This window comes from Prionailurus bengalensis, chromosome E3 (genome assembly GCF_016509475.1).
Source record: "Prionailurus bengalensis isolate Pbe53 chromosome E3, Fcat_Pben_1.1_paternal_pri, whole genome shotgun sequence".
Lineage (NCBI taxonomy): Eukaryota > Metazoa > Chordata > Mammalia > Carnivora > Felidae > Prionailurus > Prionailurus bengalensis.
Window position 1 is genome coordinate 7,121,114 of NC_057357.1, and position 26,662 is coordinate 7,147,775.

The 26,662-nt window shown below is 49.7% G+C and overlaps 2 protein-coding genes and 1 non-coding gene across 6 annotated transcripts; 2 read left to right on the plus strand and 1 right to left on the minus strand.

Moving 5' to 3' along the window:
• Positions 1-36: 36 nt before the first annotated feature.
• Positions 37-13,743, plus strand: CPSF4 (cleavage and polyadenylation specific factor 4). Of its 3 annotated transcripts, none has more exons than XM_043561210.1 (8): positions 37-314; positions 1,739-1,789; positions 3,869-4,021; positions 6,468-6,563; positions 6,953-7,046; positions 8,189-8,261; positions 9,880-9,972; positions 12,837-13,743. In XM_043561210.1, the coding sequence occupies exons 1-8, from the start codon at positions 212-214 to the stop codon at positions 12,903-12,905; spliced, it is 732 nt and encodes a 243-aa protein (XP_043417145.1). In that variant the 5' UTR covers positions 37-211; the 3' UTR covers positions 12,906-13,743. The 3 variants fall into 3 exon arrangements, with proteins under 3 accessions (XP_043417145.1, XP_043417143.1, XP_043417144.1); XM_043561208.1 differs by having other exon boundaries at positions 45-314; positions 9,802-9,972; XM_043561209.1 differs by having other exon boundaries at positions 45-314; positions 9,877-9,972.
• On the plus strand, positions 3,077-3,209 carry LOC122472111. Its single transcript, XR_006294359.1, has one exon. It is a non-coding gene; the product is annotated as a small nucleolar RNA SNORA70 (small nucleolar RNA).
• A 990-nt stretch (positions 13,744-14,733) lies between the features above and the next one.
• On the minus strand, positions 14,734-25,295 carry ATP5MF (ATP synthase membrane subunit f). Of its 2 annotated transcripts, none has more exons than XM_043561213.1 (4): positions 25,176-25,295; positions 16,975-17,082; positions 15,620-15,736; positions 14,734-14,867 (listed from the first exon to the last, which is right to left on the minus strand). In XM_043561213.1, the coding sequence occupies exons 1-4, from the start codon at positions 25,186-25,188 to the stop codon at positions 14,839-14,841; spliced, it is 267 nt and encodes an 88-aa protein (XP_043417148.1). In that variant the 5' UTR covers positions 25,189-25,295; the 3' UTR covers positions 14,734-14,838. The 2 variants fall into 2 exon arrangements, with proteins under 2 accessions (XP_043417148.1, XP_043417149.1); XM_043561214.1 differs by lacking the exon at positions 25,176-25,295 and adding an exon at positions 20,948-20,975.
• Between the last annotated feature and the right edge of the window lie 1,367 nt (positions 25,296-26,662).

The following is a 26,662-nucleotide window of genomic DNA, read 5'->3' on the forward strand; positions in this document are numbered from 1 at the left end:
GCCCGTACTCCGCGCTCTATTGGCCGGGTCTGGACAGGCGAAAGGCCGGCGCGGGCTCAGGGAGCTCCCGGCATCCCTCGGGCGGCGGCGGCGGCGAGGCGAGACGAGACGAGGCGGAGCACCGTGAGCTGTGGGGCCGGTGGCGGGTAGAGGTGTGAGGGCGGCGAGGGACCTCAGGGGTAGTCGGGCCGGTGTGGCCGCCGCCGCCGCCATGCAGGAAATCATCGCCAGCGTGGACCACATCAAGTTTGACTTGGAGATCGCAGTGGAGCAGCAGCTCGGGGCACAGCCGCTGCCCTTCCCCGGCATGGACAGTGAGCGCGGGGCCGGGGCTGCGGGCGAGGGGCGCGACCGACTCTGCCCCGGGACCCCTCTCCCTCGGTTCCGGGGCCTGCTCCCCATCGGGCCTGGGACTCCTTTCCTCCCCATTCTGGGACCCCCTTCAGGCTCAGGAGCCCCCCTTTCTTGGATCTTTGATCCCCTGGGGCTGTCCCAATACAACCTTCAGGAGGGCAGAACCATGTCTGGCTGTTCAAATAATTCTTGAATGAAAGCGAGTGTCCTGGATTGGAAATTACTTCGCTCCCCCAACTAAAGGAAAATAATTAGATATCCACCTTTTCTGCTTGCTTCCCACTTTGAGCACCCTCTTCTTGCTTTCATCAGTACTGGGCGGTTGGAAGAGTCTTGCTGGAGGAAGGACCACCTGTCCCTCTTTGTAGGAGATTCCCAATTAGACACTCAAGCTCCATTCTTCTGAGACTTGCCCCCCTGGGAGCCTATCCCTCACTTTTTCTCTGGACCCCAAGTCTGTGTCATTCATCACAGCTGGGCAGCTGCCTGAGCTCCCTTCCTTCTCCACCTTCAGATGGTAGCTCCTGGCTCCCCCACCCCCCAACTTAGGTGGATGTCTCGCACTTTATTTTTATTTATTTATTTTCTAAAGTAGGCTCCACGCCCAGCACGGAGCCTGATGCCGGGCTTGAACTCACAATCTTGAGGTCAAGATCTGAGCTGAGATCAAGACTTGGACACTTAACTGACCGAGCCACCCAAGTGGTGCTCCCATGTCTAGCACTTTTTTTAAAGAACCCAGCAGTTTTCTTGTTTCCTTTCTGGACACACTTGGAATTTGATGTTGTAACATTAAAGCCTAGAGGTCATTACGTTCAATCCACAGATGGGGCAACTGAGGGCTGGGAGGGGGAAGGGACTTGTGGAAGACCACTTGGTCTATGGCCATTCAGTACCTAGTAAAACCAGGTGAGCTCTCCAGTGTTCTTGACTGGTTCGGTCTGCGGTTCCCTATGTTGTGTTTTATGACTGCCAGAGATCCATGTTCTCCTACCAGTCCATGGCCTGGAAGAGCCCCCTGTAGCCTCATTCCCCTCAAGTGGCCACACTTCTCATGCACAGTCTTAGCCCTCTGGACCATCCCATGTCCGAACTGGGGGTAATTAACTTCTGTGATCTTATGCCCTAACCTTTCCACAGCCACTTGAAAGCATCTTGCTTATAGGGGGTTCTCAGAATAACTGGTCCCAGCATATGTGTCTCATGTTGCAGGGAATGGCTAAAATGAGCAGCTTTTTTCTGGCTTGGTCTGGCTTTGCATTTTTTTGCCAGAACGTTTCCTGTACCCTTTGTGGTTAAAGGCAAGAAGGGTCCCCTCCCTGTGTTTTCAGCTGTCCCTAGTCACACCTCACTTTGTTTGATGTCTCTGTTTTCCTTTCTGCAGAGTCAGGGGCTGCTGTCTGCGAATTCTTTTTGAAAGCTGCCTGTGGCAAAGGTAAGAAATCACTGGCTCCCCGACATTCCTCCCGAGGTGCTTTCCACCACCCAGCCTTCAAGCAGACTTACAGGCTGTCAGGTCTGGTTTGCTGCAGACTAACAGTGTCCCTAGATGAAATCACTGTGCTTTGGATAGGCTAGGAACACTATGGGGTATTTTGCCTGAAATTTAAAACACAGGATGGACCCTCACTCTGAGTCTGCCTTCTCACCTCACTTTCCCTGTGGCCACGAGCTGACCTGTGACATGGGCAGAAGGTGTGAGTATTGAGGTGTTCAGGCACTTTTTCAAGATTACAGAGTTAGCGAGTGGCTAAGCCAGTGTCTGAACCCAAGCCTTTCTGATTCTACAGTCTGCACAAGCTCACTGTCCTCTGTATCCTCTCATGAAAAACCCCTACAATAGTCTGTCCTGTGGAGCTTTGTTCATACTAACCGGGCTCCAACAGAGGCTGCTGGAACCAGACCATCCATTGATTCATAAGGAGACAGATTGCAGGTGAGACCTTACATGCCATGTATAGGTCTGGGCATTTTTCTTCCTGTAGGCAAATTTATTTGGAAACTAAATTTTTTTTTTTTTTAACGTTTATTTATTTTTGAGACAGAGAGAGATAGAGTGTCCAACTTTGGCTCTGGGCGTGATCTCGCAGTCCATGGGTTCAAGCCCCACGTTGGGCTCTGTGCTGACAGCTCAGAGCCTGGAGCCTGCTTCGGATTCTGTGTCTCCCTCTCTCTCTGATCCTCCCCCATTCATGCTCTGTCTCTCTCTGTCTCAAAAGTAAATAAACATTAAAAAAAATTTTTTTAAAGAAAAAAAAAAAGAAGAGTTTCCAAAAAATAATAGTAATAAAAATAAATGAAATGATATGAGTTTCCAAAAATAATAATGATAATAATAAAATGAAATGAAATAAAAATAAATACGAGTTTCCAAGGGTGCAGCTCTGTCCCATCTGGGTGGCTGGTCGCTCAGTTCCTGCCACAGAAGGCCAGTTTGTATACAGAGTATTTCTTCAATTCTGAAGTTGATTTTCTTTCCTAATTCTTGGAGGCTAAGTGGGCATTTATAACTAGAGGTGGAGCCCACTTGGGGTCCAGGCTTCTGCTGGTATCCTCTTTACCTTCTGTTTCTTAGAGCCGTGTTTCCCAAACCCCAATCTTTTTTTTTTTTTTTAACTACCCCTACAATTTTTGCTATGTCTGTGTATCACTAAAGCTATTCTTTAATTAACAAATAAGCTTATTTCCCCACCACCCTAAGGCTTATTAAGTTTCCATCTTACTGCAGCCAATTAAGCCGACTGTGCTCTTTTCCCATGGGGCCCGGTGTGGTGTGCCTGCAAACAGCAGCCTCCTTGGTGGTCTATACAGCCTGTTGATTGTATGGGTTGCCCTAAGGGACCTCGGAGACAGCTTTTTCTGGTGGACATTGAAGTTTGGCCTTACGCTTTCTCCAGTCTAGGCTCCAGACAGGCATGCGGGGTGCCTTTGGAAAGCCCCAGGGCACAGTGGCCAGGGTCCACATTGGCCAAGTCATCATGTCCATCCGTACCAAGTTGCAGAACAAAGAGCATGTGATTGAGGCCCTACGCAAGGCCAAGTTCAAGTTCCCTGGCCACCAGAAGATACACATTTCCAAGAAGTGGGGCTTTACTAAGTTTAATGCAGACGAATTTGAAGACATGGTGGCAGAAAAGCAGCTCATCCCAGATGGCTATGGGGTCAAATACATCCCTAATCGTGGCCCCTTGGACAAATGGTGGGCTCTGCACTCATGAGAATCTCAGCACTACCCCTCCCTATTTATGCCCACCAATAAATCCTGCTTTCTATCTTAAAAAAAAAAAAAGTTTCCATCTTACAGTAATATCTGTGAAAGCATGGTTTGATGCTTTAGTTAGGTTTTTCCAAAACACATAGAAAATATAGAAGTACTAAAACTTAGACGTGTGCCCATGTACTGCCTTCTGCCAGGGGCAATCACCGCCGCCCAGGACATGTTGCTCCCAGATACTGCAGGGAAATGTGGGGTGAAGGCGCCGCCCTCCTCACAGTGCGCTGTCTGTCTTGGCAGGGGGCATGTGCCCATTCCGCCATATCAGTGGTGAGAAGACGGTTGTGTGTAAACACTGGCTGCGGGGGCTGTGCAAGAAGGGGGACCAGTGCGAGTTCCTGCACGAGTACGACATGACCAAGATGCCTGAGTGCTACTTCTACTCCAAGTTCGGTAAGCAGATGGCCCGGCCCCTCTCTGTACTCGGACATCCAGGCTCAGGAGCTCTGGAGAGGCACCCAGAACGGAGACCCAGAGGGGATAAACAACTGCTCCGGTGCCCATGGTGTCTGCTAACTCCCATCTTTACAGCTTCACATGAGAACCTCACACAGTGCCTGCCAACCTCAGCTGGCCCTCTAGTTTCAAGTTCTTTGGAAGCTGAGGCAACTGAGGGTCCCATGGTGGGTGCAGCTGGCGGGAGGCCTTGTTTCTGCTCACGTTGACCTTTTCCCTCTTATCGGCTGTTGCTTCCAGACTGGCGACTCCTTGCCCCCCAGGTCTGAGCTGGTTCCTTCTGTCTGGGAGTGCGATCCCAGGTATTACTTTGACTGTCCTAAACAGGGGGCTGTCTTGTGGTGGCCAAGACCCCCACTCCTCACCTTGAGGTTGCCTTGCTCGCTGTGTAGAGAACATGTGCCCTTGGCTGTCCTGAGGACTGCATGGAGAAGCGGGGGCAGAGGGGGCTGCTCAGCAGAGCTCTTATGCTCCCTGATGGAACTAGAATCCACCGCTCTCTGTTGTGGGCGGAGGTTGCCCAGGAAGGAGCCCTGTTGGTCAGGATGAGGATGGGCTCTGGTCCTGGGACCACTGGCCTTGTGCAGGGGCTCAGCGGGGGGCTGGAAGCCTGCTATACTTTGCGGTGGGCTGGGGGTGCTGGGGAGCACTGGACATGCAGCACGCTTTCAAAGCACCTTCATTTAGGAGACATTAATTATTCCAGCAGCTCAACAGGCATGCCCTGCTGGTTTATTATGATAGTTGTGGCTTTTTTGTAGAGGTAGCATAAGCTGTGAAGTCAATGCACAGATAGTCAGAAGTAGGACCCAGGCTTCCCAGCCGCACCCCTCCCCCCCCCCACTGCCACCACCAAACCAGCACTGGAACCAGCACTGGAAGGGGGGTGTCCCCTTTTCATGGAAGCCATCTCCCATCTGGACCCAAAGGCAGGAGACAGCCCTCCTGGAAGACTCTTAAGAGCACCCCTGAAGGCTGGCCTGGGTTCCTTCATTCCTGCTGGGCCTGGCAACCTCCCCACTGCCTCTGATGCTTCCCTGCCTGCCCTTTCCCCACAGAGCTCGCCCCGGTGCACATGTACCATGCAGCTTCTGTTACCTGTGACACAAGTGAGGGTCCTCTTTCAGCACTGGAGTGTCGGTAGTAAACAGGAGAGACCCATTTCTCGTCCCGTGTTGCTTTTGTTCTGGTGGCCCAGGGAAAGAGGCAGCTGACAGCAGTGAGACAAAGTTGAAGATGATATGCATGGGGCACCTGGGTGGCTCAGTCGGTTAAGCATCAGGCTTCAGCTCAGGTCATGATCTCATCGTTAGTGAGTTTGAGCTCCACATCGGGCTCTGTGCTGCCAGTTCAGAGCCTGGAACCTGCTTCACATTCTGTGTCTCCCTGTCTCTCTGCCCCTCCCCTGCTTGCACTCTGTTTCTCTCTGTCTCTCAGCAATAAATAAATGTTAAAAAAAAATTTTTTTTAATAAAATGATATGCAAGGGGCGCCTGGTGGCTCAGTCAGTTGAGTGTCCGAATTCAGCTCAGGTCGTGATCTCACGGTCCATGAGTTCAAGCCCTGCGTCAGGCTGTGTGTTGATAGCTCTGAGCCTGGAGCCTACTTCTGATTCTGTGTCTCCCTCTCTGCCCCTCCCCCACTCACACTCTGTCTCTTTCACTCTTAAGAATGAATAAACGTTAAAAAAAAAAAAAAGAAAAGAAAATGACATGCAATAAGCACTCTAAAGGAAATAAACAGCAATGGGACCACATGAGGACCATATTTTCCTTTAGGCTAAGTGGTCAAGGAAGGTCTTTCTCAGGAGGGGAGACCTGAGCTGGGATCTGAAGGCTAAGAAGGGGCCGGTCACGTGGGGCGGGGGGCAATGTGGCTGGGGGTGGAGGAGCCTGGGGAGGAGTGGGCTAGACCACATAGAGGCTTGCGGGTCTGGAAAGGGATTTGCGTGTTCTCTGGCCACCAGTGATCAGATTGTCCTTCCGTGTGTCACATGGATCGGGGAGGGCAAGCGCGGAGGGGGTGGATCCCGTAGTTGGGTGAACGATGCCACTGGCCAGCTGGTCCAGTTGCTCCTAAGAGGAGCTGTCATCATAAAGGCTTTATCACATTCTGCCACAGGACTTCAGCCTTGAGTTCCCAAATCTTCCCTGTTTGTTCTGAAAGGTGGAATCCTCAGACCTTTCGCCTGTCCCGGCTAGTAGATGTGAAGGGCTCATCAGGGTAGGCCAATTATTTCCTGCTCTCAGTTGGTGCCTTTGCATACTTGGGCCCCTGCCCGGTGTCCAGGATACCCCCTTTGGGTAAGAGAGCCATGAGGTGGGTCTGGGTCTGGCTCTCCCGGAGCTGCCCCAGGTGGACGCACGTCTGGCTTTCCCTGCAGGGGAGTGCAGCAACAAGGAGTGCCCCTTCCTGCACATCGACCCTGAGTCCAAGATCAAGGACTGCCCTTGGTACGACCGTGGCTTCTGCAAGCATGGTAGGTGTCAGGGTGGCTGGGCCCCCAGCAAGACGCTGGTCCTCGCTTCCTGTCCCCACATGACCCTCTACCTGTCCCAGCAAAATCTGGTGTTAGGCATCTGGGGCTAGTGAGGCTTTTTTACACCCTCAGCTCGCCCGAGCCTCCCAAAGCTCCTGTGTGGACTACACTCTCACCTAGATTTTCGGTAAGGAAACTATCGGTTTAGAGGTTGTGTGCCCTGCCTGCTGTCCCTTGTGAATGGATATGAGACAGAGCCAGCATCTAAAGCCCTGCTCTTGCTCTCTGCACCCCAGGCAGTGGTGTAGGCAGGGTTCTGACTGGCACAGGGGCACGAGGCCATCCCCCGAAGAGGGGAGTCTGAGTGACCCAGACGCTTGGCTCCACAGGTCCCCTGTGCAGGCACCGGCACACACGGAGAGTCATCTGTGTGAATTACCTCGTGGGATTCTGCCCAGAGGGGCCCTCGTGTAAATTCATGCAGTGAGTAGCCAGACCCTGTTCCCCTACCCCACTCCTGCCCCAGGCCCTGCTGCCCTCTAGATCTTTCCTGGGTCCAACTGGGCTTTGATCATTAGGTGGTATCCCCACAGGACCTGCGGCAGGGGTCACTGCTGCTCCCTGAGCTCAGAGGTGGCTCTGCCTAGCCCAACACTTAACCTTTCCTGGGTCATAGATCTGATGAAAGCTGGGCTGCGTGCATGAGAAAAGCTCATGCCTTGTAAGGGACCTCTGGTTAAGAACCTGAGCCCTAAAGGAAGGAGACTGCAGTTTGGGGGCCTCTGTGGAGTCAGAGCTTGGGATTCCACATATACTAGTTTGTATAACTCTCAAGTGTGTGTGAGAGGATGACCCCATTTCGCACGTGGGAACACTGAGGCTCAGAGCTTAGCCACTGGCCTCGGTCACATGGTGGTAGGGTTGGCACCTGGTCTGAGGCAGGTCCGTAGCCTCTAAAGTGGGGTTCACCTTGCCCAGCAGGGCTCAGAGCTCCTCTCCTGGGCCTTAGTGCACATCTGTCACTTTGGGTGGTTGTGGAGTCGGACTTCTCCCTGGGGTGGGGCTGGGACCGCAGAGTAGTGTCGTTCCCCTCCACCCCCCACCCTGGGCTGCTTCTGTCCACACCACAGACATCTGCACAGAAGCATGGTATCCTGGTCACTGCCACCCAGTGGGCAGGTGGCAGGTGCTGCAGACTTGGCGCTGCTTTCTGGATGAGAGCCAGGAGCCTGCAGGGGGCCCAGGGATTCCTGCTTGTGGGGCGGCCGGGGTGTCCCTCGGGATTGTGTCTTGTCGGAGGTGGTCTGGCACCTGAGTTAGAAGTGGATGTGGGGGGCGGGGGGAGGTCCCATGAACAAAAAGCCCTCCGGAGGCAGCACTTTGTGAAGGTCCCGAAGCTAGATGTGGGCAGAGCTGCCCAGGCAAGTCAGTTCTTTTCACCCCTGTCCCCCAGAGGCTTCAGGGGGGGAGCTGAGAGCCGGCACCCTCCCCACGTCTGGGTGAGTTGCTCTGTGCTTGGGCAGAGGCTGCCTGTGATCTCCCGGGAATACCTCCTGGCATGGCCCCTCTCTCATCCCCTCTTCTCCTCTTCTCCTTCTCATCCCCTCTGGCTGCGGGGTGACCAGCCCTCGATTTGAACTGCCGATGGGAACCACCGAGCAGCCCCCACTGCCACAGCAGACGCAGCCTCCGACAAAGGTACTGTGCCCCTGCCCCTCCCTGGCCCCGTAGTGCTGCCGGCCCCCGCACTGCCTGCCCTGGTGCACGGTCTGCCACAGCCCCGGCTGGTGATGTGTGAGAAGGCAGTGAGGAGGTGGGACAGGAGGGGAGTCACCCTGAGTTCCAGCAGAAAATTCAGGGAGCAGAATGGTTTGCATCTCCCTGTAGAGGTGGAGGGCTCTCTGCTGTGTCTGCTAGAGCCGAATGCCCACTTGGCTTCTCACCCCTTCTTGCCTGGCGAGTGCCTCAGTGGCGCCTCACCCCCCACCCCCACTCCCAGGGACCAGAGCAGAGGGCAGCGCGAGCGCCGTGGGTCTACTGCACTTGCTTCTGGTTCCAGCCCTTCCTGTTTCAAACAGGGAAACAAACTAGAGGGAGGGCCTCGTCTGAGGTCCCGCAGCTGGGCAGGAGCAGCTGGGGAGCAGAACTGAGGCTGACTGGTTCTCCTGCCAGTACCCTTAGCGCTCTGAGTGGAGGTTCCTAGCAGGACAGGCTGGGAATAGAGCTGAAGGACCAGCTGGCTTCACTTTTCTAGACAAGGGGGTCCCACAACCCAGCAATGGGCTGATCCCCTCAAGCATGAGGAGAGGGAGAGATGCCATAGACAAGTGGGAATCTGCAGCAGCAACCCCCGAAACCAAGGGCACCCAGGAGTCAAGGGTTGGGGGCCCAGAAGAAGGGCTGGCCAGGTGCACTAAGTAGGGTCTCAACAGGCTGAGTAAACCCGCCTACTGATCTTGAATCCTTACCTGTTACCTGGCTGGACTCTGACCCCATTGCCAAAGCCCTGCTCATCCTTCATTGCTACAGGCTGAGCAGCTGGTAGGGGGCATGCCCCCCCACCCCTGGCCCCAGTGCACTGACCCCCACCCTCAGGAGGCTGTGGGACGACTCAGAACTCCTCGCAAAGCCAGGAACTGGGTGTGGGTACAGCCATGACAACCTGGGGCTTTCTAGCTCAGTGCTCCTGTATTTGCGGAGCCTGGGCCGGGACCCCTCTTGGTTAGGAGGTGGCCTAGCTATCCGGCCCGAGCCCCGAGCCCCCCGTCCCCCTTGCTCACATGACTCCCTAGTGGAGGGCCCTCTCAGCCCCTAGACCGCAGGTCAGCACGTCAGCCTCCAACTGTTTTTCTGTGACTGTTGCTCGCCGTGTAGGCTGCTAAACATCTGGCTGAACCAAGCGTTCATCCTGACCTGAAGCTAGAACCTCAGAAACAAAAGTAAGGCCTGCTCATGCCCTCGCCCTGCTGCCCCAGAGACCTCCTCGTCTCTTTGGTGTTTTGTTTTCTACTTTTATTTTTCGTTTTTGTGTGTCTGCATGGTGTTTTTCGGGCAGCAGCTCCTGCCATCATCACCAGATGTTTCTTTTCTGGCTGCTCTCCTGAGCAGGGCCACCGCGGAAGCCCTTCTTCCTGCTGGTCATGCGGGAGCAGTCCCGCCCTCTTTTTTTCCTGTCCCCATTGGTAGTCTGCGTGCACGTGTTTTCCGCAGTAAAACCGTGTTGTGTAACTCTTTCCAGCAAAGTAACAATCCGCCATTACAAAGGTCGTCCTCCTTGATCCAGTTAACGAGTCAGAACTCTTCTCCCAATCAGCAGAGAGCCCCGCAGGTCATCGGGGTCATGCAGAGTCAAAACAGCAGCGCAGGCAACCGGGGACCCCGGCCGCTGGAGCAGGTCACCTGTTACAAGGTGAGTCCTGGGGCTGGGGGATGGGGCAGGGTCTTCACAGTCAGGGGCTGTTCCCTCATTCCCCAGACAGTTAATTTTGAAAAATGAAAACATCTATGTTTTTGCTGACCATAAAAGTGACAACGGGCTGCTCTGGTGGGCTAGAGACCATGCTGCTTCCTTCCACGACACACCAGGGCCAACAGAACGATCACACATGCTGTTGAATGCAAGGACAGAGTTTGAAGGAAAGGGACGGGAATCTTCCAGAGACCAGTAACAAAGTGGAAGCATGAGTTAAGGGAAGGGAGTAAGCCCTGAAGCTTCTGGATGTTCTCACATCCACAAGGGCGCACACCCGAATGAGAGGGACAGCTTTACCACCCAGGAAAAAAACAGACTAGAATCCCCCTGAACAGAGTGGGACGCTCAGCGGAAGGGTGAACTTTTAAAAGTCCTGCTAGAAAACTTGTGGTGTTCTTGGCTCTGGATGGAAAGGGGGGAGAAAAGTGCCTTGAGACTTCATAGTCACCAATGGTCCCTTCGTGAGTTTTGGGGCTGTATGCACACCCTTGGTGAAGGCTATACAGACTTGAATTTTCTAATCGGAAACAGCCCCAAATGTGGGCCCCTGGAATCTGGCTCTATGAGGAATTTATTCTCAGCCCAACCACACAGAATTCCCACAGCTAAAGTTCCGAAGAATGAGTTCATAATCAAAAATCACAAAACCTAGAAGGAAGCAAACCCCACTGAGGGAAGTCAGCAGAAACAACTGATAGTAGAACTAGGCTTACAAAAACTTCAGATTTCAGTATTTTACAAAATACAGAATTAGTACACGCTTTCTGTAAAAACATTTAGAGGACAGATATGTTTCAGGCACACAGTGTTACCTCTATTCCCACCTTTCCTAAAACAGCCACTTGACTTAGTGTGCTGTGTTGTCACGATTTTTGGTTTTGGTGTTCCTTCAGGCCCCATGGGAGACCCCACTTAGAGAACGGCTGTGCCAAACTTACTCACATAAGCACAATGAAAGTACATTTTAATGTACCTAGGGCCCTAGTATGTATAACTTTCTATAGTCTCTTTTTCTTAATACTATGTTGTGGATTGAACTATGTCAATATATGTGAATGTAATCTGTTTCACTGGCTGTGTAATATAACCGCAATTTACTTTCCCAGTTCTCTGTGGATAGCAGTTTATAGTTTTTGTTACTAAAAACCATGCTGAATCTGACACTTAGACCTCTGTGAGCTCTAGTCTGATAGCAGCATCCATACCTACAAGTAGAATGTCCGAGTGAAGGGGCATACGCTTAGCTTAAATTGTTCCTAGAACTTTCTCTCAAGAAAGGCTGAGCCACTTCCCACAGCCATCACTCACTCACTGAGCACCTGCCCTGGGCCAGCTCTACTGAGAGAACCAAGACTGTTATTGCTGTTTCCCAGGAGGGGTTTGTGTTCTGCAAGGAGGGGAAGGCAGGTGCCCCCAAGCACCCCCAGGTGCTTTAACTAAAGTTAAATGTGCACTTGGGTTCACAGAATGCCTCAGAGATTTCTGAGCCTGAGCCCTCCCAGGTGAGGAGAGAACAGACAGCTTCTGACCAGTCATTCGTCAAGTACGAGGAAACAGAGGCATTGTAGCTGTTCTCTGGACACCCCTCACCCCCACCCTGCCCCAGGACTCTGCAGCGAGGCCTTTGAAGCCAGCTCTCCCAAGTCCTGGAACTTACAAAGGTGTAGCCAGAACCCAACAACCTCTTCTCACGTCAGGCCCTTCATAGTTGATATTCAAGACACCTTGTAAGAATCCTGGGTTCTCCAGGGCCAGCTGTGGAAGCTGACAGACATGCCAGGTGCTGTGAGCAGGGTCCCAGTGAGCCCTTCCCTCTGGTGATCTCACCAGAGGGTCAGCCAGCAGCTCCACAGACCACTCATCCAAAGTCACACATACATATCAGACAGCCTTGGAAAACGCAGGCACTGTGGGGTCAGGGGGATAGAGCAGACGAGAGATCTGGGCATTCCAGGGTGAGGAAGCTGGGGTTGGGAAGGCACTGGGTGCATTAGTGCAGGGTGAGTGCTCCTACCTGTCTCCTGACCCTTGTCCCGTGCTTGAGGCTGCCATTCACTACCTTTTAGTTCCTTTCTTTTTGGGGAGTGAAAAGAATGAATGAAGAGAAGCTAAGGCAGGGCCTGGAAAATCAGAGCTGGGACAGGTCAGAGTCTGCTAGATTTTTCAAGTGATTTTCTGGGTCTGTTCATCCAATTCTAACCATTGTCCCAGCTCTCTGATCCTGTAACCAAAACTTGCCCCGGGGGGGGGTAGTAGCTTAGGCAAAGGTGCAAGAGGCAGGCAGGAAAACTGTGGGTGCAGCCCACCCTCCGTGTCCATGCCAATGACTCCCCGAGTTGGGGAAGGAGCCTTGTGGCTTCTCTCACCTTGTTGCCTCCCGTCTTCAGACAGTGCCTCAGAAAGGTAAGTGACTGGCCAGCCTTCCAGAGGGGCTTGGTCCCCAGGCAGGTGGGGGAGCTCGATTCCCATGGGATTCTCCTCATCCTGCCACCCACGACAGACCTTCCATGGATAGGTCCCATGTTTGACGTGGGCCCAGCCTGCAGAAACCCCTGCTGTGTGCTCTCAGGTCACCCTCTGGCTGTGCAGCCCCCTTCCATCTGCCGAGTTCCTGGAGTTTCTGCAGTTTCTGTGATACCTTTGGAGTTTCTTCGTTGTGTCTGAATGAAAGTCTGGATGACTGAGAATTTTGGAGTCCCCATACCGAACCTGGTATTTGGCAGGTGCTACCTTAACCTGAAAATTGCGTTTGAAAACGGTGTTGTTTTTTTGTCTCCTCCCTCCCTCCCTGCTGTTCCCAGTGTGGCGAGAAAGGACACTACGCCAACAGATGCACCAAAGGCCACTTGGCCTTTCTCAGTGGACAGTGACAGCAGCTGGAACCAGCTCAGAGCAGCCCAAGGGTCCCCACTCTCGGGGACCACCCTGGGCCATCCTTGGGAGCGTGCACTTAACTGTTTAACGCCAGTGTTGGTGCAACTCTGGCTGGAGCAGGCAGGCAAGCACGCCAGGGTTCATCATTCTGAGGGGCTACGTCTGACAGTTTCCCTATTATTTGCTGTAAACTTTTTTAAAAGGGGACAAGTGCTCCAGTTTGGTCAAGTCGGCATCATGTCTGTCTAGGCATGGACACCTGTCCGCAATTCCCTGCACACCGCCCTCTGGGGAGGGGAGGAAGCGGTGGGGAAGGGCTCCTGCCAAGCAGTCTGTAGGGAAGGCAGCCCTTCCCCTCGAGGCCTCATTAAACACCAGTTCTTGGTGACCCCAGGGGCTGTTGGATCATTTAAAGCTGGTCATGCCTGCTTCCTCCACATCCTGCTGAATTCAGAACCTGTGCCTGTCCGTGTGACTTGAATGAGGCGGCCCCTTCGGGCAAACTTAAGTGCACTCCTTGTCTCTACGACTGGGCCCTGCTCCGAAGTGGCAGTGGTTGAGAGGAAGGGCACAGGGCTCTCAAGTGTGAGGAACCTTTTGTTCTGGGCTCATTTCCTTGGAGTGCCTCCTTATCAGTGGCATGGCTGAAGGTATGCCTTAAGCTGGAGCTGCAGACCACCCAGTAAATCAATGACACAGTCTATCTGTGCACCTACCTCCTGCCCCTGAACCTGGAAATGTGAGACTGTCACCTGCAGCCTGCTGGGCAAGTGGGCCTGTTCAAGTTCAGTTACAAGAACAATTTTTATGAGATCGATTAAAGCTTGTTTTTTACGCTGCGTCTGGTTACTTCAGGGACCCACACCAAGGAGAGGACTCTTGCTCCTGGCTGCGCTCAATGCCTGGCACAAAGCTTCCATACCAGAGTTTGTTTGTCCCCTTTCAACAAACGTGAACCCGCTGGAAGGAAGGAAGGGCCTCTGTACTGGCAGCTGGTGAAGTCTGGAAGCTCAGCCTCTGGAACAGCCACATAGTAGGTCTCCTTCATTTCAGATGCTGGATGATACTTGCTTATTCAAATTTGGATCTTCTAGGAGATAATTAGCTGCAGCATCTCACCCCTTAGACTCCATGCCGTATATGTGCTTACCACACACCTCTCAAGAGGCCAATTCTGGCCCTCATATCACTTTACCGAAGACCTTTTTTTTTTTTTTTAAATGTTTATTATTTTTGAGGGGAGTAGAGGGGGGAGACAGAGGATCTGAAACAAGCTCTGTGCTGACAGCAGAGCGCCTGATGCAGGCCTTGAACTCAAACTGTGAGGTTATAACCTGAGCTGAAGTCAGATGCTTAACCAACTGACCCACCCAGGCACCCCTACTGAAGACCTTTGATGAAGGGTAAGGATGAAGGTGCTGGAAATGGGCAGCTGTGAGCTTCTGTCAGGGCCTGTGTTTTCCCTCGCTCCCCTGAGTCCCACTGGACTTCCTACAGGTTCTGTGGCCTGAGAAATGCAGAAAGGTTGGGGAGGGGAAGGCATTCTTAAGAACTCCGGGCACCAGCTCCCCAGTTCCGTAGATGTAAAACCATCAGCCGACAAGAGGCCAGAAGTATGCAACATTCAAGGCAAAGAGCAGGGAAACCCCTCTGGGCACTTGACAGGCTTAACTAGATGACACCCCCACCTACAGTAAGCTGGGATGAGACCCCAAAGCAGTGGTAGGAAGCCCCCCGTGGATTCAAAGCGCTGGGCATTCCACAAGAACCCCAGCTCTTAGAGCTCTTAGAGGGCAGGGAAATGGCTCGACCAGGGAAGCAGTCTGAGTATCAGTCATCTTTTATTGGACATTAATTCTGAATTAGGATATGAAAGGATTCAAAGGTCACGGTCAGGAATGCCGAATGTGCCTCCATACTGGGCCCTCTTCAGTGGTACTTGCGTAGCCGCTCGTGTTCTGAAGTTAGAAAGGCAAGGTGGTAAGTTTCAGGTAAGGTATAGTGAAAGCACAAGACGACAGGAGGGCTTGCGGCTAAATTCACATAAAAGCGTCCTGAGAACTCCTTTCGGGAGACAACCCAGAACCTGCCTGCCAGCATCTGGGCAGAATCCACAGACCTGGAGGTACAAAGGCATCTCGAGCTAATCTGCTGCCTGGCCAGCCTCTTCCTTCCCAAAAGGAACATGCACTCAAAAGTCCCCAAGATTCTGGCCTTCAGAGCTAGCATCACCTGGATTTCACAGACTGGCAAGGGGCCAGACACTGTAAGAAACCGCCCATGAAACCCAGTCCGTGGCTGCCATTGGAGCTGTTTGGGCATCTCCCACCACAGGAGATCCTCTCTGGTCTTAGAACCAGGAAAAGCCACCCTCTTCCAGAGCACTGAACAGACCCTGGATTGTACCACTCAACCTGTTTCTCTCTTTGCGCTGGCTGCTGGGAAGATGAAGCTCCGCGGAGCCCTGCGATACCTTAGAGAACGCTTCCCAAGTGTTACTTTTATCCCAGCTTCATGTCACTTTTTCCTGTATTTTCTCTTTGCCACAACTTTCTCACTTAAAATAACATCCTACATTCTGTATTCTAACAAGTCCCTCCCAATCTTTCAATTGTCAGTAGAATGATGTACTTGTAAACCTGACCGCAAACCAATACCACCCTGATGACAGAAACCCCACTGAAGGGAAGGCAATCTGAGAGACACTCACTGAGTTCCTTGTAACACCGACAATAGTTGAAAACCACATAAGCTGCCAGCACCATAGAAATTCCAGCAACGCTCCCTTTCTTCACATTGACATACTTGTTGTAATACCGGTAGTAACCTGCAAACAGGAGAGGAGGGCACTTTTTGCTTTGCTGTGAATGAGGCACACACTACAAAGTGGAAGCTGGCTTAAATTCAGGGATCCAGTCCTGCTGTGGCTCTTGAAGCCACTCACCCCCTAAGTTCACCGGCTGATAAAGGGAAGAGCACAAGTGCCCCATGGGTTTTGCCCCAGGAGCCCAGGACAAGACCCCACTAGGCAAGCCCACCTTGATTCTGCCCCTGTGCTCTCTGGCTCAGCCTGTTAGCCTTTGATCCTACCTCACCTTCACCTCCAGCCCTATGCGACCTTCTTACCCTAATTCTGACCCAAAATCCAACCCCAGTAAGGGCCACTTAGCTGTGGCCAGGTGGGTCAGCCTATCAGGGAAGAGGAAGGCTTTGTGCGATCATCTCTTTCCTGGGTACCCCCACCAATGAGGAAAGTTTCTGCCCTCTGGGCTCATGGGTTAGTTGACAAAAAAGAATGAAGTCATCCTAGAAGGCCCTAGTTTACAACTGTGAGGGAAGCTGTGAAGGAGCAGTACAGGGAGCTGTGGGCATGAACAGGCCACATTCACTCAGGCTGAGGAGTCAGGGACTGTCGTAAACTAAGTATGGGGAAAAGGCAGAGTATTCTAATCTGGGTTCAGGAAAGGCCTCAGGGCAGAAGGAAACATGGCACACAAGAGCCAGCTTACAGGGTGGCCAGAACTGGAAAGAAAAATGGAAGGAAGGTTTCCCCACCCCACCCCACCCCCACCACACACACACCCAGGAAGCTGGAGACCACACAGGTCCCCGTGGGGTGATGTGGGTGTCTAATTCTTGGAATGAGGACACTGGTTCCACAGGACTGATTCTGATCATGCACAGCCCGGAAGCATAGATGATTTCAAACATTCGTCCTGGAAGTTTGTTGCCTGGCAGAGATACGAGCATTACATTACAGACCGATGGCTACCATTTCCTCTTTAAGGAAAATCTTCAAACTCAATTTCCTCTTTAAGGAAAATCTTATGATGTAAAAATGCTCACAGACATATTTAAGACAAAGGCAGTGGTACTGATTCCAAGCAGCAGAAAACATTTTCTTGGCTGAAATCTCTTAGAGCCAGACTCTGATAGGACCAGTCACGGAGATCCAGGGGCTAACCACTCATCTCTGTCCTCCTCTCCATAACTTATCAGGCTGAGCTCAGGGCAAAAAGAGACCTGGGCATTTGCTTTTGTTTACACATGTCCATAGGCTCTGACCTCTTTGAAATGCGCCAGCAATGCCTCTAGGGGTGAAATCTCGCATCAGTATCCAGCCTGGAAGCTCTCCTAGCTTCACATCCATGAGCTTCTTCTCTTTCACTGGTACTAAAAAGGAAGAGTAGAAAGACACACTGAAAAATCTCCAGTGAGACAAACAGCATCCTTCTATGTCACTTATTTCAACCATTCAATAAGATCACTACAGAGAAGCTGCACACAGGTAATATTATGAGTAAATATATTATACCATATTCATTTTAAGTCAGAGTCTGTATAAAGCGACAGCTGTATTAATGAACAAGATTCTGAAGAACAGTAACTATGTAAAAACAACCTATGGGCCATGAGGAAGAAAGTAAAGTGGAGGACCAAAAAACTGTTGCAAAACTAATATTTACATGTATCAGCTCACTGAATCTTCACAGCAGGTGGCTGATGCCTTTATTTTATAAGGGGTAGGGGAGACTGGCTCAGAGAAATTGGGTCAATTGGCCAAGGTCACACGGCATGCAGGGAGCGGAGGCAGTGCTCAACCTCAGGTCATCAAGACAATCCGATTTCTATTTCAAGCAACCAACCTGGGACCACAGATGTCAAATGACTTAATACAAACCACTCCAAATCATCCACTGGGCCCCAGAAAATATTCCAGTGAGAGTCTGGGGACAGAGATGACAAGGGCTCCTGGTTGAGGCCATACTGTACTCATCTCAGCTTAAGAGTAAAATAGGAGGGGGACGGGGGAAGACCACAGTGGGGGAGAACCGGGAATGTTCAGATGCTCATAAGAAGGCAATGGTCCGGGGCGCCTGGGTGGCTCAGTCGGTTAAGAGTCGGACTTCGGCTCAGGTCATGATCTCGATTCATGAGTTTGAGCTCCGCGTCAGGCTCTGTGCTGACAGCTCAGAGCCTGGAGCCTGCCTCTGATTATGTGTCTCCCTCTCTCTGTCCCTCCCCTACTCATGCTCTCTCTCTGAAAGAATAAATAAACATTAAAAAAAATTTTTTTTTAAGTAAGGGAATGGTCTCCCTTTCCATCCTCCCCATAGAGATCAACTTTAAGAAGCTGCTGAGCAGGTATCCTCTTCAGGGTAAGGAGTCAAAGACTACTGTCCTTTCTTAAAGATGACCGACCAGAGAAGGAGCCAGATTAAATCACTCAAAGGTTTCTTCTCCATTTTGGGAATCCAAGGAAAGACTAAAGTTCCTTCAGGAGTCCACTAAGGGGAATCCCACAGATCTCAATATCTCCCAACATTTAACAAGGGCAAGGATTGTTGGGTCATAAACAGAAATACAAGGCTTAATGGCAGCTTCTAACTTGCTATAGGTCATGAAAAATAGTCATGAAAAATAGTCTGGAAAAGCAGACTTTTGGCCCAGATGGACCAGATTGAGTGTTTGTCAATAAGCCACAGGTGACAAGTGGAGGCACAAGCCTATGACTTGCATACATAGCTTTAGGGTCATGGTTTAGACTGCCTGTCCCAAACAAACTGGCCCCAACCTTCCATCTAGACTCATCCAACAAATATGGAGCACCTACTGTATGTCAGGCAGCATGCTATGCACTGTGGGTACAGCACTGACTGCAGACAAGAGCCTTGCTCTCAGAAGCCAACATTCTATCGCCAGACAACCATTTCATCCATTCACCATACTTCAGTCAGATCCCTTTCTGCTTATTCACCTGAGGGCTTTGGTATGTGCAGTGCTCCCAAGCCACCACATGGCTATCTCAACTTAAATGCTATGTCCTAAAAGGCCTCCTTCCCCCCTCCTTATCTCAAGCACTAGCACTACCGTCCCATATAACCTCCGAGCTCCAGTTTCCTTGTCTATTAAATGGCTATTCCAAGCACTGAATGAGAATCTATGTAAAAGCATTTGGGGTGCCTGGGTTGCTCAGTCAATTAAGCATCTGACTTCAGCTCAGGTCATGATCTCACAGTTCATGAGTTCGAGTCCCACATTGGGTGAGCTCATGCCCCACTTCAGGTGAGTCTTACTTTCTCTCTCTCTGCCCCTTACTTGCACCCTCTCTCTCTCTCTTTAAAAAAAAAAAAAAAAAAAAAAAAAAAAAAGCATTTCGAACAGTACTCAGAACTGTCAACTGTTAATATTATTGTTGAAATGTCATTAAGATCTACACTAGGGGCGCCTGGGTGGCTCAGTTGGTTAAGTGACCAACTTGGGCTCAGGTCATGATCTCGCAGTTAGTGAGTTTGAGCCCCATGTCAGGCTCTGAACTGACAGCTCAGAACCTGGAGCGTTTCAGATTCTGTGTCTCCCTCTCTGCCCCTCCCCTGCGGACTCTGTCTCTCTTTCCTTCAAAAATAAACATTCCAAAAAATTAAAAAAAAAAAGACCTACACTAAGGTGAAACAAACAAAAGACAAAGGTAGAGAAAGAAATGGCATGCAAACCAAACTTTAATACATTTTTGGGTTTGTTTTTTTTTTAATGCTTATTTTTGAGAAATAGGGAGGAGGGGCAGGAGAGATGGGGGACAGAGGATCCAAAGCAGGCCCCGCGCTGACAGCAAAGAGCCTGATGTGGGGCTCAAACCACAAACCGTGAGATCATGACCTGAGCTGAAGTCAGACTGAACCGAATGATCAACTCAGGCACCCCAAACTTTAGTACATTTTAAGCATAAAGAACTTCAGGGATTAATCACACCCTTTAGTTCTGTGCAGAGAACTGATTAGTTTGGCAGTATTTTTGAAATATGAGAACATCTCAAATGAACCAAATCTCTGCTGGAGAGTTTAGTGTCTATGATGTTAACCCAACAGCAAACAATAATGTCATTCGAGAATGATTACCTTTCTCTGTCACCCTGTCCAAGCTATTCCTAGGTAACTTTAATAGTACACACCTTACATGCCATTTCTGTCTTCACTTGGATCAGGAGGCTTTATTTAGTTCAAGGATAACTATACCACATTTCTTCTTAACATACTCCATACCTTTGCAACAGTCTCAAAGCCTTCTTGCATGCAGTGAGGAATACAAACATGTCATTCTAAAACCAACTGGCTTTAAATATGAATACATGGTGGGGAGTGCATGAGAAAGGTATAGATGGAACTAGAATGGCAGAATGTTGCTAACTGTTGACACTAGGTAATGAGTATAAAGCATTCATTACATTATTGTTTCCTTTGTATTTGAAATCTTCCATAATAAAGTTTAAAAGTGCTTTTAAGGGGTGCCTGGATGGCTCAGCTGGTTGGTTAAGTGTCCAACTCTTGGTTTCGGCTTAGATCATGTTCTCACCGTCATGGGACTGAGCCCCGTGTGGAGTGCTGCACTGAACATGGAGCCTGCTTGGGATTCTCTCCCTTCCTCCCCCTCTGCCCCTCCCCATGGTCTCCCTCAAGAAAAAAAAAAAAAATTTATTTAAAAATAAAATTATAAAAAATACATTAAAAATATACATGATTTTAATAACAGGACCACGTTGGGGGAGATGTGCAAAAGAAACACTTTTTCCATTAAAGTTTTTTGTTGGGGCACCTGGGTGCCTCAGTCAGTTAAATGGCCAACTTTGGCTCAGGTCATGATTTCTCAGTTGAGTTCGAGCCCCGTATCAGGCTCCTTGCTGACAGCTCAGAGCCTGGAGCCTGCTTCAGATTCTGTGTCTCCCTCTCTCTCTGCCCCTTCCCCACTCACGTTCTCTCTCTTAAAAATAAATAAACACTAAAAAATTGAAAAAACAAAAAAAAAGCTTGTTTTTTTGTTTGGTTTTGTTTTTGTTTTTTTGAGAGAGAGTGAGCAAATGCTGGAGAGGGGCAGAGACAGAGGGAGAGAGAATTCCAAGTGTCAGTACAGAGCCCGATAAAGGGCTCAATCTCAGGAACCATGAGATCATGACCTAAGCCAAAACCAAGGGTCAATATTTAACAGACTGAGCCACCCAGGCGCCCCAAGAAACACCGTATTTTAACTATGAAAACATACTTACATCGTGACCACATTCAGGGGCTGGCATGGTGCCTTGACACATCACAGGAGAAAAGGCCAACAATTAAAAATTTATTTTTGTATATATTTAGACATATAGAGTGTTTCCTTAACAAAAACTAAACATTTATAAGCAGGGGGGCCGGGGGGGGATGGGAATCACATTAGGCTTAAGGAAAGCCAAACACAGCACCATCACAAAACTCCAGGAGATGAACAGATTCATCAGAGATGCATCTATACTTTTTCCAAGAATTTCTCTTAATGGAAGACAAAGACCTCAGTCTTTAGGCAGTCATACTGGAACCCTCCCCCAACACTTCTGCCGCACATCCCTCTGCACTCTACCAGTGGTGCAGTGACGAACAGAGTAGACTCAGGGGCAAGTATTCTGGGTTTAGTGGCTCTTCACTTCTGTGTGCCCTTGGACCAGTTACTGCCCTCTGTGCCTCAGTTTCGTCCTTTGTAAGATAAGGTTAAGAATAGCATTTACCATAAGAAACTCTTAAAAACTGAGAACTGAGGGTTGATGGGGGGTGGGAGGGAGGGGTGGGTGGGTGATGGGTATTGAGGAGGGCACCTTTTGGGATGAGCACTGGGTGTTGTATGGAAACCAATTTGACAATAAACTTCATATATTGAAAAAAAAAAGAATAGCATTCACCTTGGTACTTGGCTCTAGGTACTATGTAAATAGATTTTTTTTTAATGTTCATTTATTTTTGAGAGAATGAGAGGGGTAGAGAGAAAGAATTCTAAGCAGGCTCTGTCCTGTCAGTGCAGAGCCCAACGCAAGGCTCCAACTGTGAGATCATGACATGAGCCATAATCAAGGGCCGGATGCTTTAACAGACTGAGCCACCCAGGTGCCCCTAGGTACTAAGTAAATGGAAATTATCTTTCTGCCTATGGGCTATGTGAAGGTGGAAACAACACCACACACAGTTCATGGTCCTGGCAGACTTACAGTGAAGGTTGACAAAGGGGTACATGTTTTTGGAGGGTAGGTGGCTACCTGGCCTGACTTTATGACTTCAAAGAAGCATACTGTCCACCTACATGAAGAGGCATGAAAATGCTAAGTATCTTCTGAATGCTAAATCCAGCTCCAGGGGTTGGCCAGAGAGTAAAAATTTAAAGCCAGATAGAGCCTCTGTAACACAGTTGCTGGATGTTTTGTTTTGTTTTGTTTTGTTTTGTTTTGTTTTGTTTTGTTTTGTTTTTATAAACCATTCTTGGGGCGCCTGGGTGACTCAGTTGGTTAAGTGTCCAACTCTTGATTTTGGCTCTGGTCATGATCTCACAGTTCTTGAGTTCGAAACCCACATTGGGCTCTGTGCTGACAGTGCAGAGCCTGCTTGGGATTCTCTCTCTCCCTCACTCTCAAAAAACAAATAAATAAACTAAACACACACACACACACACACACACACACACACACACACACCATCATTCTTAGTCCACAGGCCATACAAAAACAGACCACAGGAAATCTAGCCCATTGGCCACAGTTTGCTGACCCAATTTCATCTATGCTGTTAATTCATATTTTCATCACTTTGTTAATAAACTAGTGGCTTTATGCTCTGGTGACACACACCATCTAAATTTTTTTTTTTAACGTTTTATTTATTTTTTTTTAATTTTTTTTTTTAACATTTATTTATTTTTGAGACAGGGAAAGACAGCATGAATGGGAGAGGGTCAGAGAGAGAGGGAGACACAGAATTTGAAACAGGCTGCAGGCTCTGAGCTGTCAGCACAGAGACCGATGCGGGGCTTGAACTCACGGACCACAAGATCATGACCTGAGCCAAAGTCAGATGCTTAACCGACTGAGCCACCCAGGCGCCCCGTTTTATTTTTGAGACAGAGAGAGACAGAGCATGAACAGGGGAGGGTTAGCGAGAGGGAGACACAGAATCTGAAACAGGCTCCAGGCTCTGAACTGTCAGCACAGAGCCCGACGCGGGGCTCGAAGTCACGGACCGCGAGATCATGACCTGAGCCGAAGTCGGCCGCCCAACCGACTGAGCCACCCAGGCGCCCCTGACAGACACCATCTAAATGATCATCAGTACTTAGGAGACTTGGGCTTCAATTCCTTCACCTGTCGTGTTGTTGGATGGACCAGAAGTGACATGACCCCGTTCAGTGGTCACAGAGTGAAAGCTGAGATGACTAGCACTGGGCCAGGCAGTGTTTCAAGGACCTTACATGTACTAATTGTTTAGTCCTTAGTCCACAGTGCTCATCACTCCACTCTACTTAAACAAGATGCCAAGTCTCAATGCTTCCTTTTCACATGTCATCCTGTTTTAAACAACACAACCACTGTTGATATTCTCATGCCTGTTTCTACAGATGGGAAAAACAGCATCATTCTCATCTGATCCCCTCTTCATTTCTCCATGCTGATATTAAGAATATAGAAACTGGGTAAGACACACATGGGTTCATCAACTCTGTTTCAGGCAGGCCACACCACATCTCTGACCATTATTTTCACCTTTAAAATTGGGGCACCTGGGTGGCTTGGTCAGCTGAGCAGGGAATTCTTTTTCTTTTTTTTTTTTTTCAGTGTAAATTTTCACTCAGCTTTAATTACAATCGTAGATTTTAAATTCAAACAGGTGGCCAAAGGTGAAACATTCACAATAAGCTGATTACAAGTCTGGTTAACTGAAATCAAAGACTTCTCCATTAAAAATATGTACCTTCCTTTGCATTCCTGTATTTAAAATAGAAATAGATCTACAAAGTAATCTGCTTAACAGGTTAGGATTCTCTAGGGCAGTATGACATAAAAAGTAATGGCTTAAATCTTACAAATACATTAATCTGAATTTGATGCGGTTTCATAACCTGTTTACAGAAATAAAAAAATATTGTCTTGATTTGTAGGTTTTCTTCCCATGTCAGTTAAATGAAGAGCTTTTCCTTATCAATTTTTCACAAGTAAATCTGGTGGTATTAACCAGAAATGGGTTACATCGTAGGAAGGTCACAGCAAACTGGCCTCTTTCAATGGAAAGACAGCGACCCCCCATTTAAAAATTACGTTGCTAGCCAGTGACATTTGTAGGTCTGTTAGTATTCGTCAACTCCCAGGATGCTGGGTAAAATGGTCAGGTTCCAACCAAGTAATTTCCCAGCAAATATGCCCTCACGTATTTTCTAGTTTTCCTTTGTATCTGAACATCTCCAGGTAACAGCTCCGTTATGCCACTGACAGCCATTGTTCCGAAAACGACACAACGCCTCCCAAATCCAGACGTAAAAGCGAGCGGGGAATTCTTGATTTCAGCTCAGGTCATGATCGCTGTTTGTGGATGGAGCCCCAAGACTGGCTCTGTGCTGTCAGCACAGATCCTGCTTGGGATTCTCTCTCTCCCTCTCTTTCTTCTCCTCCCCCGTTCACGTGCGCTCTCTAAATAAACATATCTTTAATACAATGGGATCAACCTTCCAGAGACTTACTGACAAGGCTACTGTGAGGATCTACGGTTAAAAAATGGTTTCCATACCAAAAAAAAAAAAAAAAGTGAGTCAGTACGATGAGTGTAGATTTATACACACGTCACTGAAAAGCTTGCAGATCATAAGACCACACTTGCAATTAAAGCTCAGTTTACCACGAGGCCCCAGACACCTGGGTTTGCATCCTAGCTCAGCCCTCTCACTAGTTGTGACCTTGAACAAGCCACTTCACCTCTCTAAACCTACTCAACGCACATTCAACATATATGCCTGCGTCCAACCTTACGTGGCGTCACGCACCATCCTGGGTGTTAGCTCCTCCGGGAGCTTAATTTGAGCTTCAGCTTTGGGAAGAAGGGCAGAAGCTGCGCGTAGGATTCAAATGCAAAGCGCCTGGGTGACGGCGGGGACAACTATAGCGATACTTCTGCGAGGGGGTGGGGTGGGAGCCGGAGGTGGTGCATTCCCAAATTTGCAAACGCGTCGCCCGGCTGCCCTCACCCTCCCCGCTGCAGCCGAGAGACATGGGCCCTTGGGCAGGCGGGCGGCGCGGCTGAGCGAGGGGAGAAGGGTCGAATGGTGCAGGACCCTGAGCAAAGGGTCCGGTGCGCCTCCGGTGAGGCCGCAGAGAAGGCCCCGAATGAAGGGCAGGCGGCTCCGCAGCCCCCTCCCCTCCCAGTGCGGCTCTGAGCCCCGGACCCCGGATCCTGCCCTCAATCTTGTAACCTTAACCGGGTACAGGTACTCACCGGGCGACGCCATCTTGGAGTCCTGGGTGTCCGCTGTACCGGGCCGCGCGAGGACTGCTGGGTAGGAAGCACGCGCCCTCGCGGGAGCGTGGAGCAAAGGTTCATGGGAAGCAGGTCGCGGCTGGTGCGGGGCTGGAGCTGCAAGTGTGCCATAGGGGGAAGGGCAAAGTCCCTGGAGGGCAAAGTCCGGGTATTCCGTCGTAGAAAGTGGGGAATGGGGTAGGGAGGTAGGTGTGTGGGGGGCGGGGTGGTGGTGGTGGTAGGGCTCAGCCTGGGCTTCCCATCATAGGAGGGAGGAGGCTGGAAGGGAGCCAGAAATGGGAAGTAAGGAGAAAAGAGCGTCCTGGCTTTCTTACTTTGTCGCCTTAAAATTGTTGTGGGAATTTACAGGGGCATATGAAGACCTTTCCTCCCAACTGTGTTGGGTGGGAGATAAGCTGGGACTCTCACAGAATTCCTAGTTACCAGAAAAGCTGGTGTCCAGGCTTGGACTCCATGTAGGTTTGATGCAAGCATAGCTTTATGTGTCCCAGCTCTGGGCTGGGCTCTGAAGACAGAAAAAAGCAAGACCTAGGGTTACACAACTCCAGCCCTTCTTTCTGTCACTTCTTTTCCATGCACAATGATGTCTCACCACCATCTTGGTTGTTTTTGTTTTGTTTTGTTTTGTTCTGGAAAGGCCACGATAACCATTACTGGTTAAGAAATTCTGACTTGGGCAAGATGCTTCAATTCCCTTAATCTCTCTTCCTTCTCTAAAGTAGGGGTGTACTTGGAGCAGCACTGGCAGGGGAGCTTCCTGCCTTTGTACACATGGGATTGCACAATTTTCCTCCCTATTCAAGAAAGAGCCCAAGTATGAAAAACAGAAGGATTTGTGGAAATACATACATACATACATACATACATACATACATACATACATAGGATTTGTGGTTATGTGAAAACAATGAGAAATAAAACCTGGGGTCACCACGCACAGATTTCCCCAAGACCCATGATTTCTAACCCTTAGCCATTGATCTTCAGAAGAAAATGGGGACAAGGAAGGGGTGAACCCCAGGATCCTGCTGTCCCTGGAGCATCATGTAAACCTCCTGGACTAGAGGCTCAATGCCAGGATCTGCACCTTGGGCAAGAGGGCTGTAATTTACTATTTTCCTAGGTCCATCAAGAAAATGGACTCCTCAGGGTACCTGGGCTCAGTTAGTTAAGCATTTGACTCTCGATTTCGGCTCAGGTCACGATCTCATGGTTGGTGAGTTTGAGTTCTGCATTGGGCTCTGTGCTGTCCCGTGTGCTCTCTCAAAAAAAAAAAAAAAAAAAAAAAAAAAAAAAAAAAAAAAGGGGAAAAGAAAATGGACTCCTCCCTGGGGCAGAGATCCATTTTCTTGACATTTGTCTCCTTATGGTTTAATTCATTTGGAATACCTTTTCTTTCCTTCCTCCTCTGAGAACAAAAACAAAAAACAAACAAAAAACCCAGT

Coding starts and splice junctions, on each gene's coding strand:
- CPSF4 (XM_043561208.1), top strand. CDS start 212: ATGCAGGAAATCATCGCCAGCGTGGACCACATCAAGTTTGACTTGGAG. Junction 7,047..8,188: donor CCCTCGTGTAAATTCATGCA/GTGAGTAGCCAG, acceptor CGGGGTGACCAG/CCCTCGATTTGAACTGCCGA. Junction 8,262..9,801: donor AGACGCAGCCTCCGACAAAG/GTACTGTGCCCC, acceptor AACTCTTTCCAG/CAAAGTAACAATCCGCCATT.
- ATP5MF (XM_043561213.1), bottom strand. Junction 15,737..16,974: donor TGCTGGCGCATTTCAAAGAG/GTCAGAGCCTAT, acceptor TCCTGTTTGCAG/GTTACTACCGGTATTACAAC. Junction 14,868..15,619: donor TCGGTGTTACAAGGAACTCA/GTGAGTGTCTCT, acceptor TTCTAACTTCAG/AACACGAGCGGCTACGCAAG.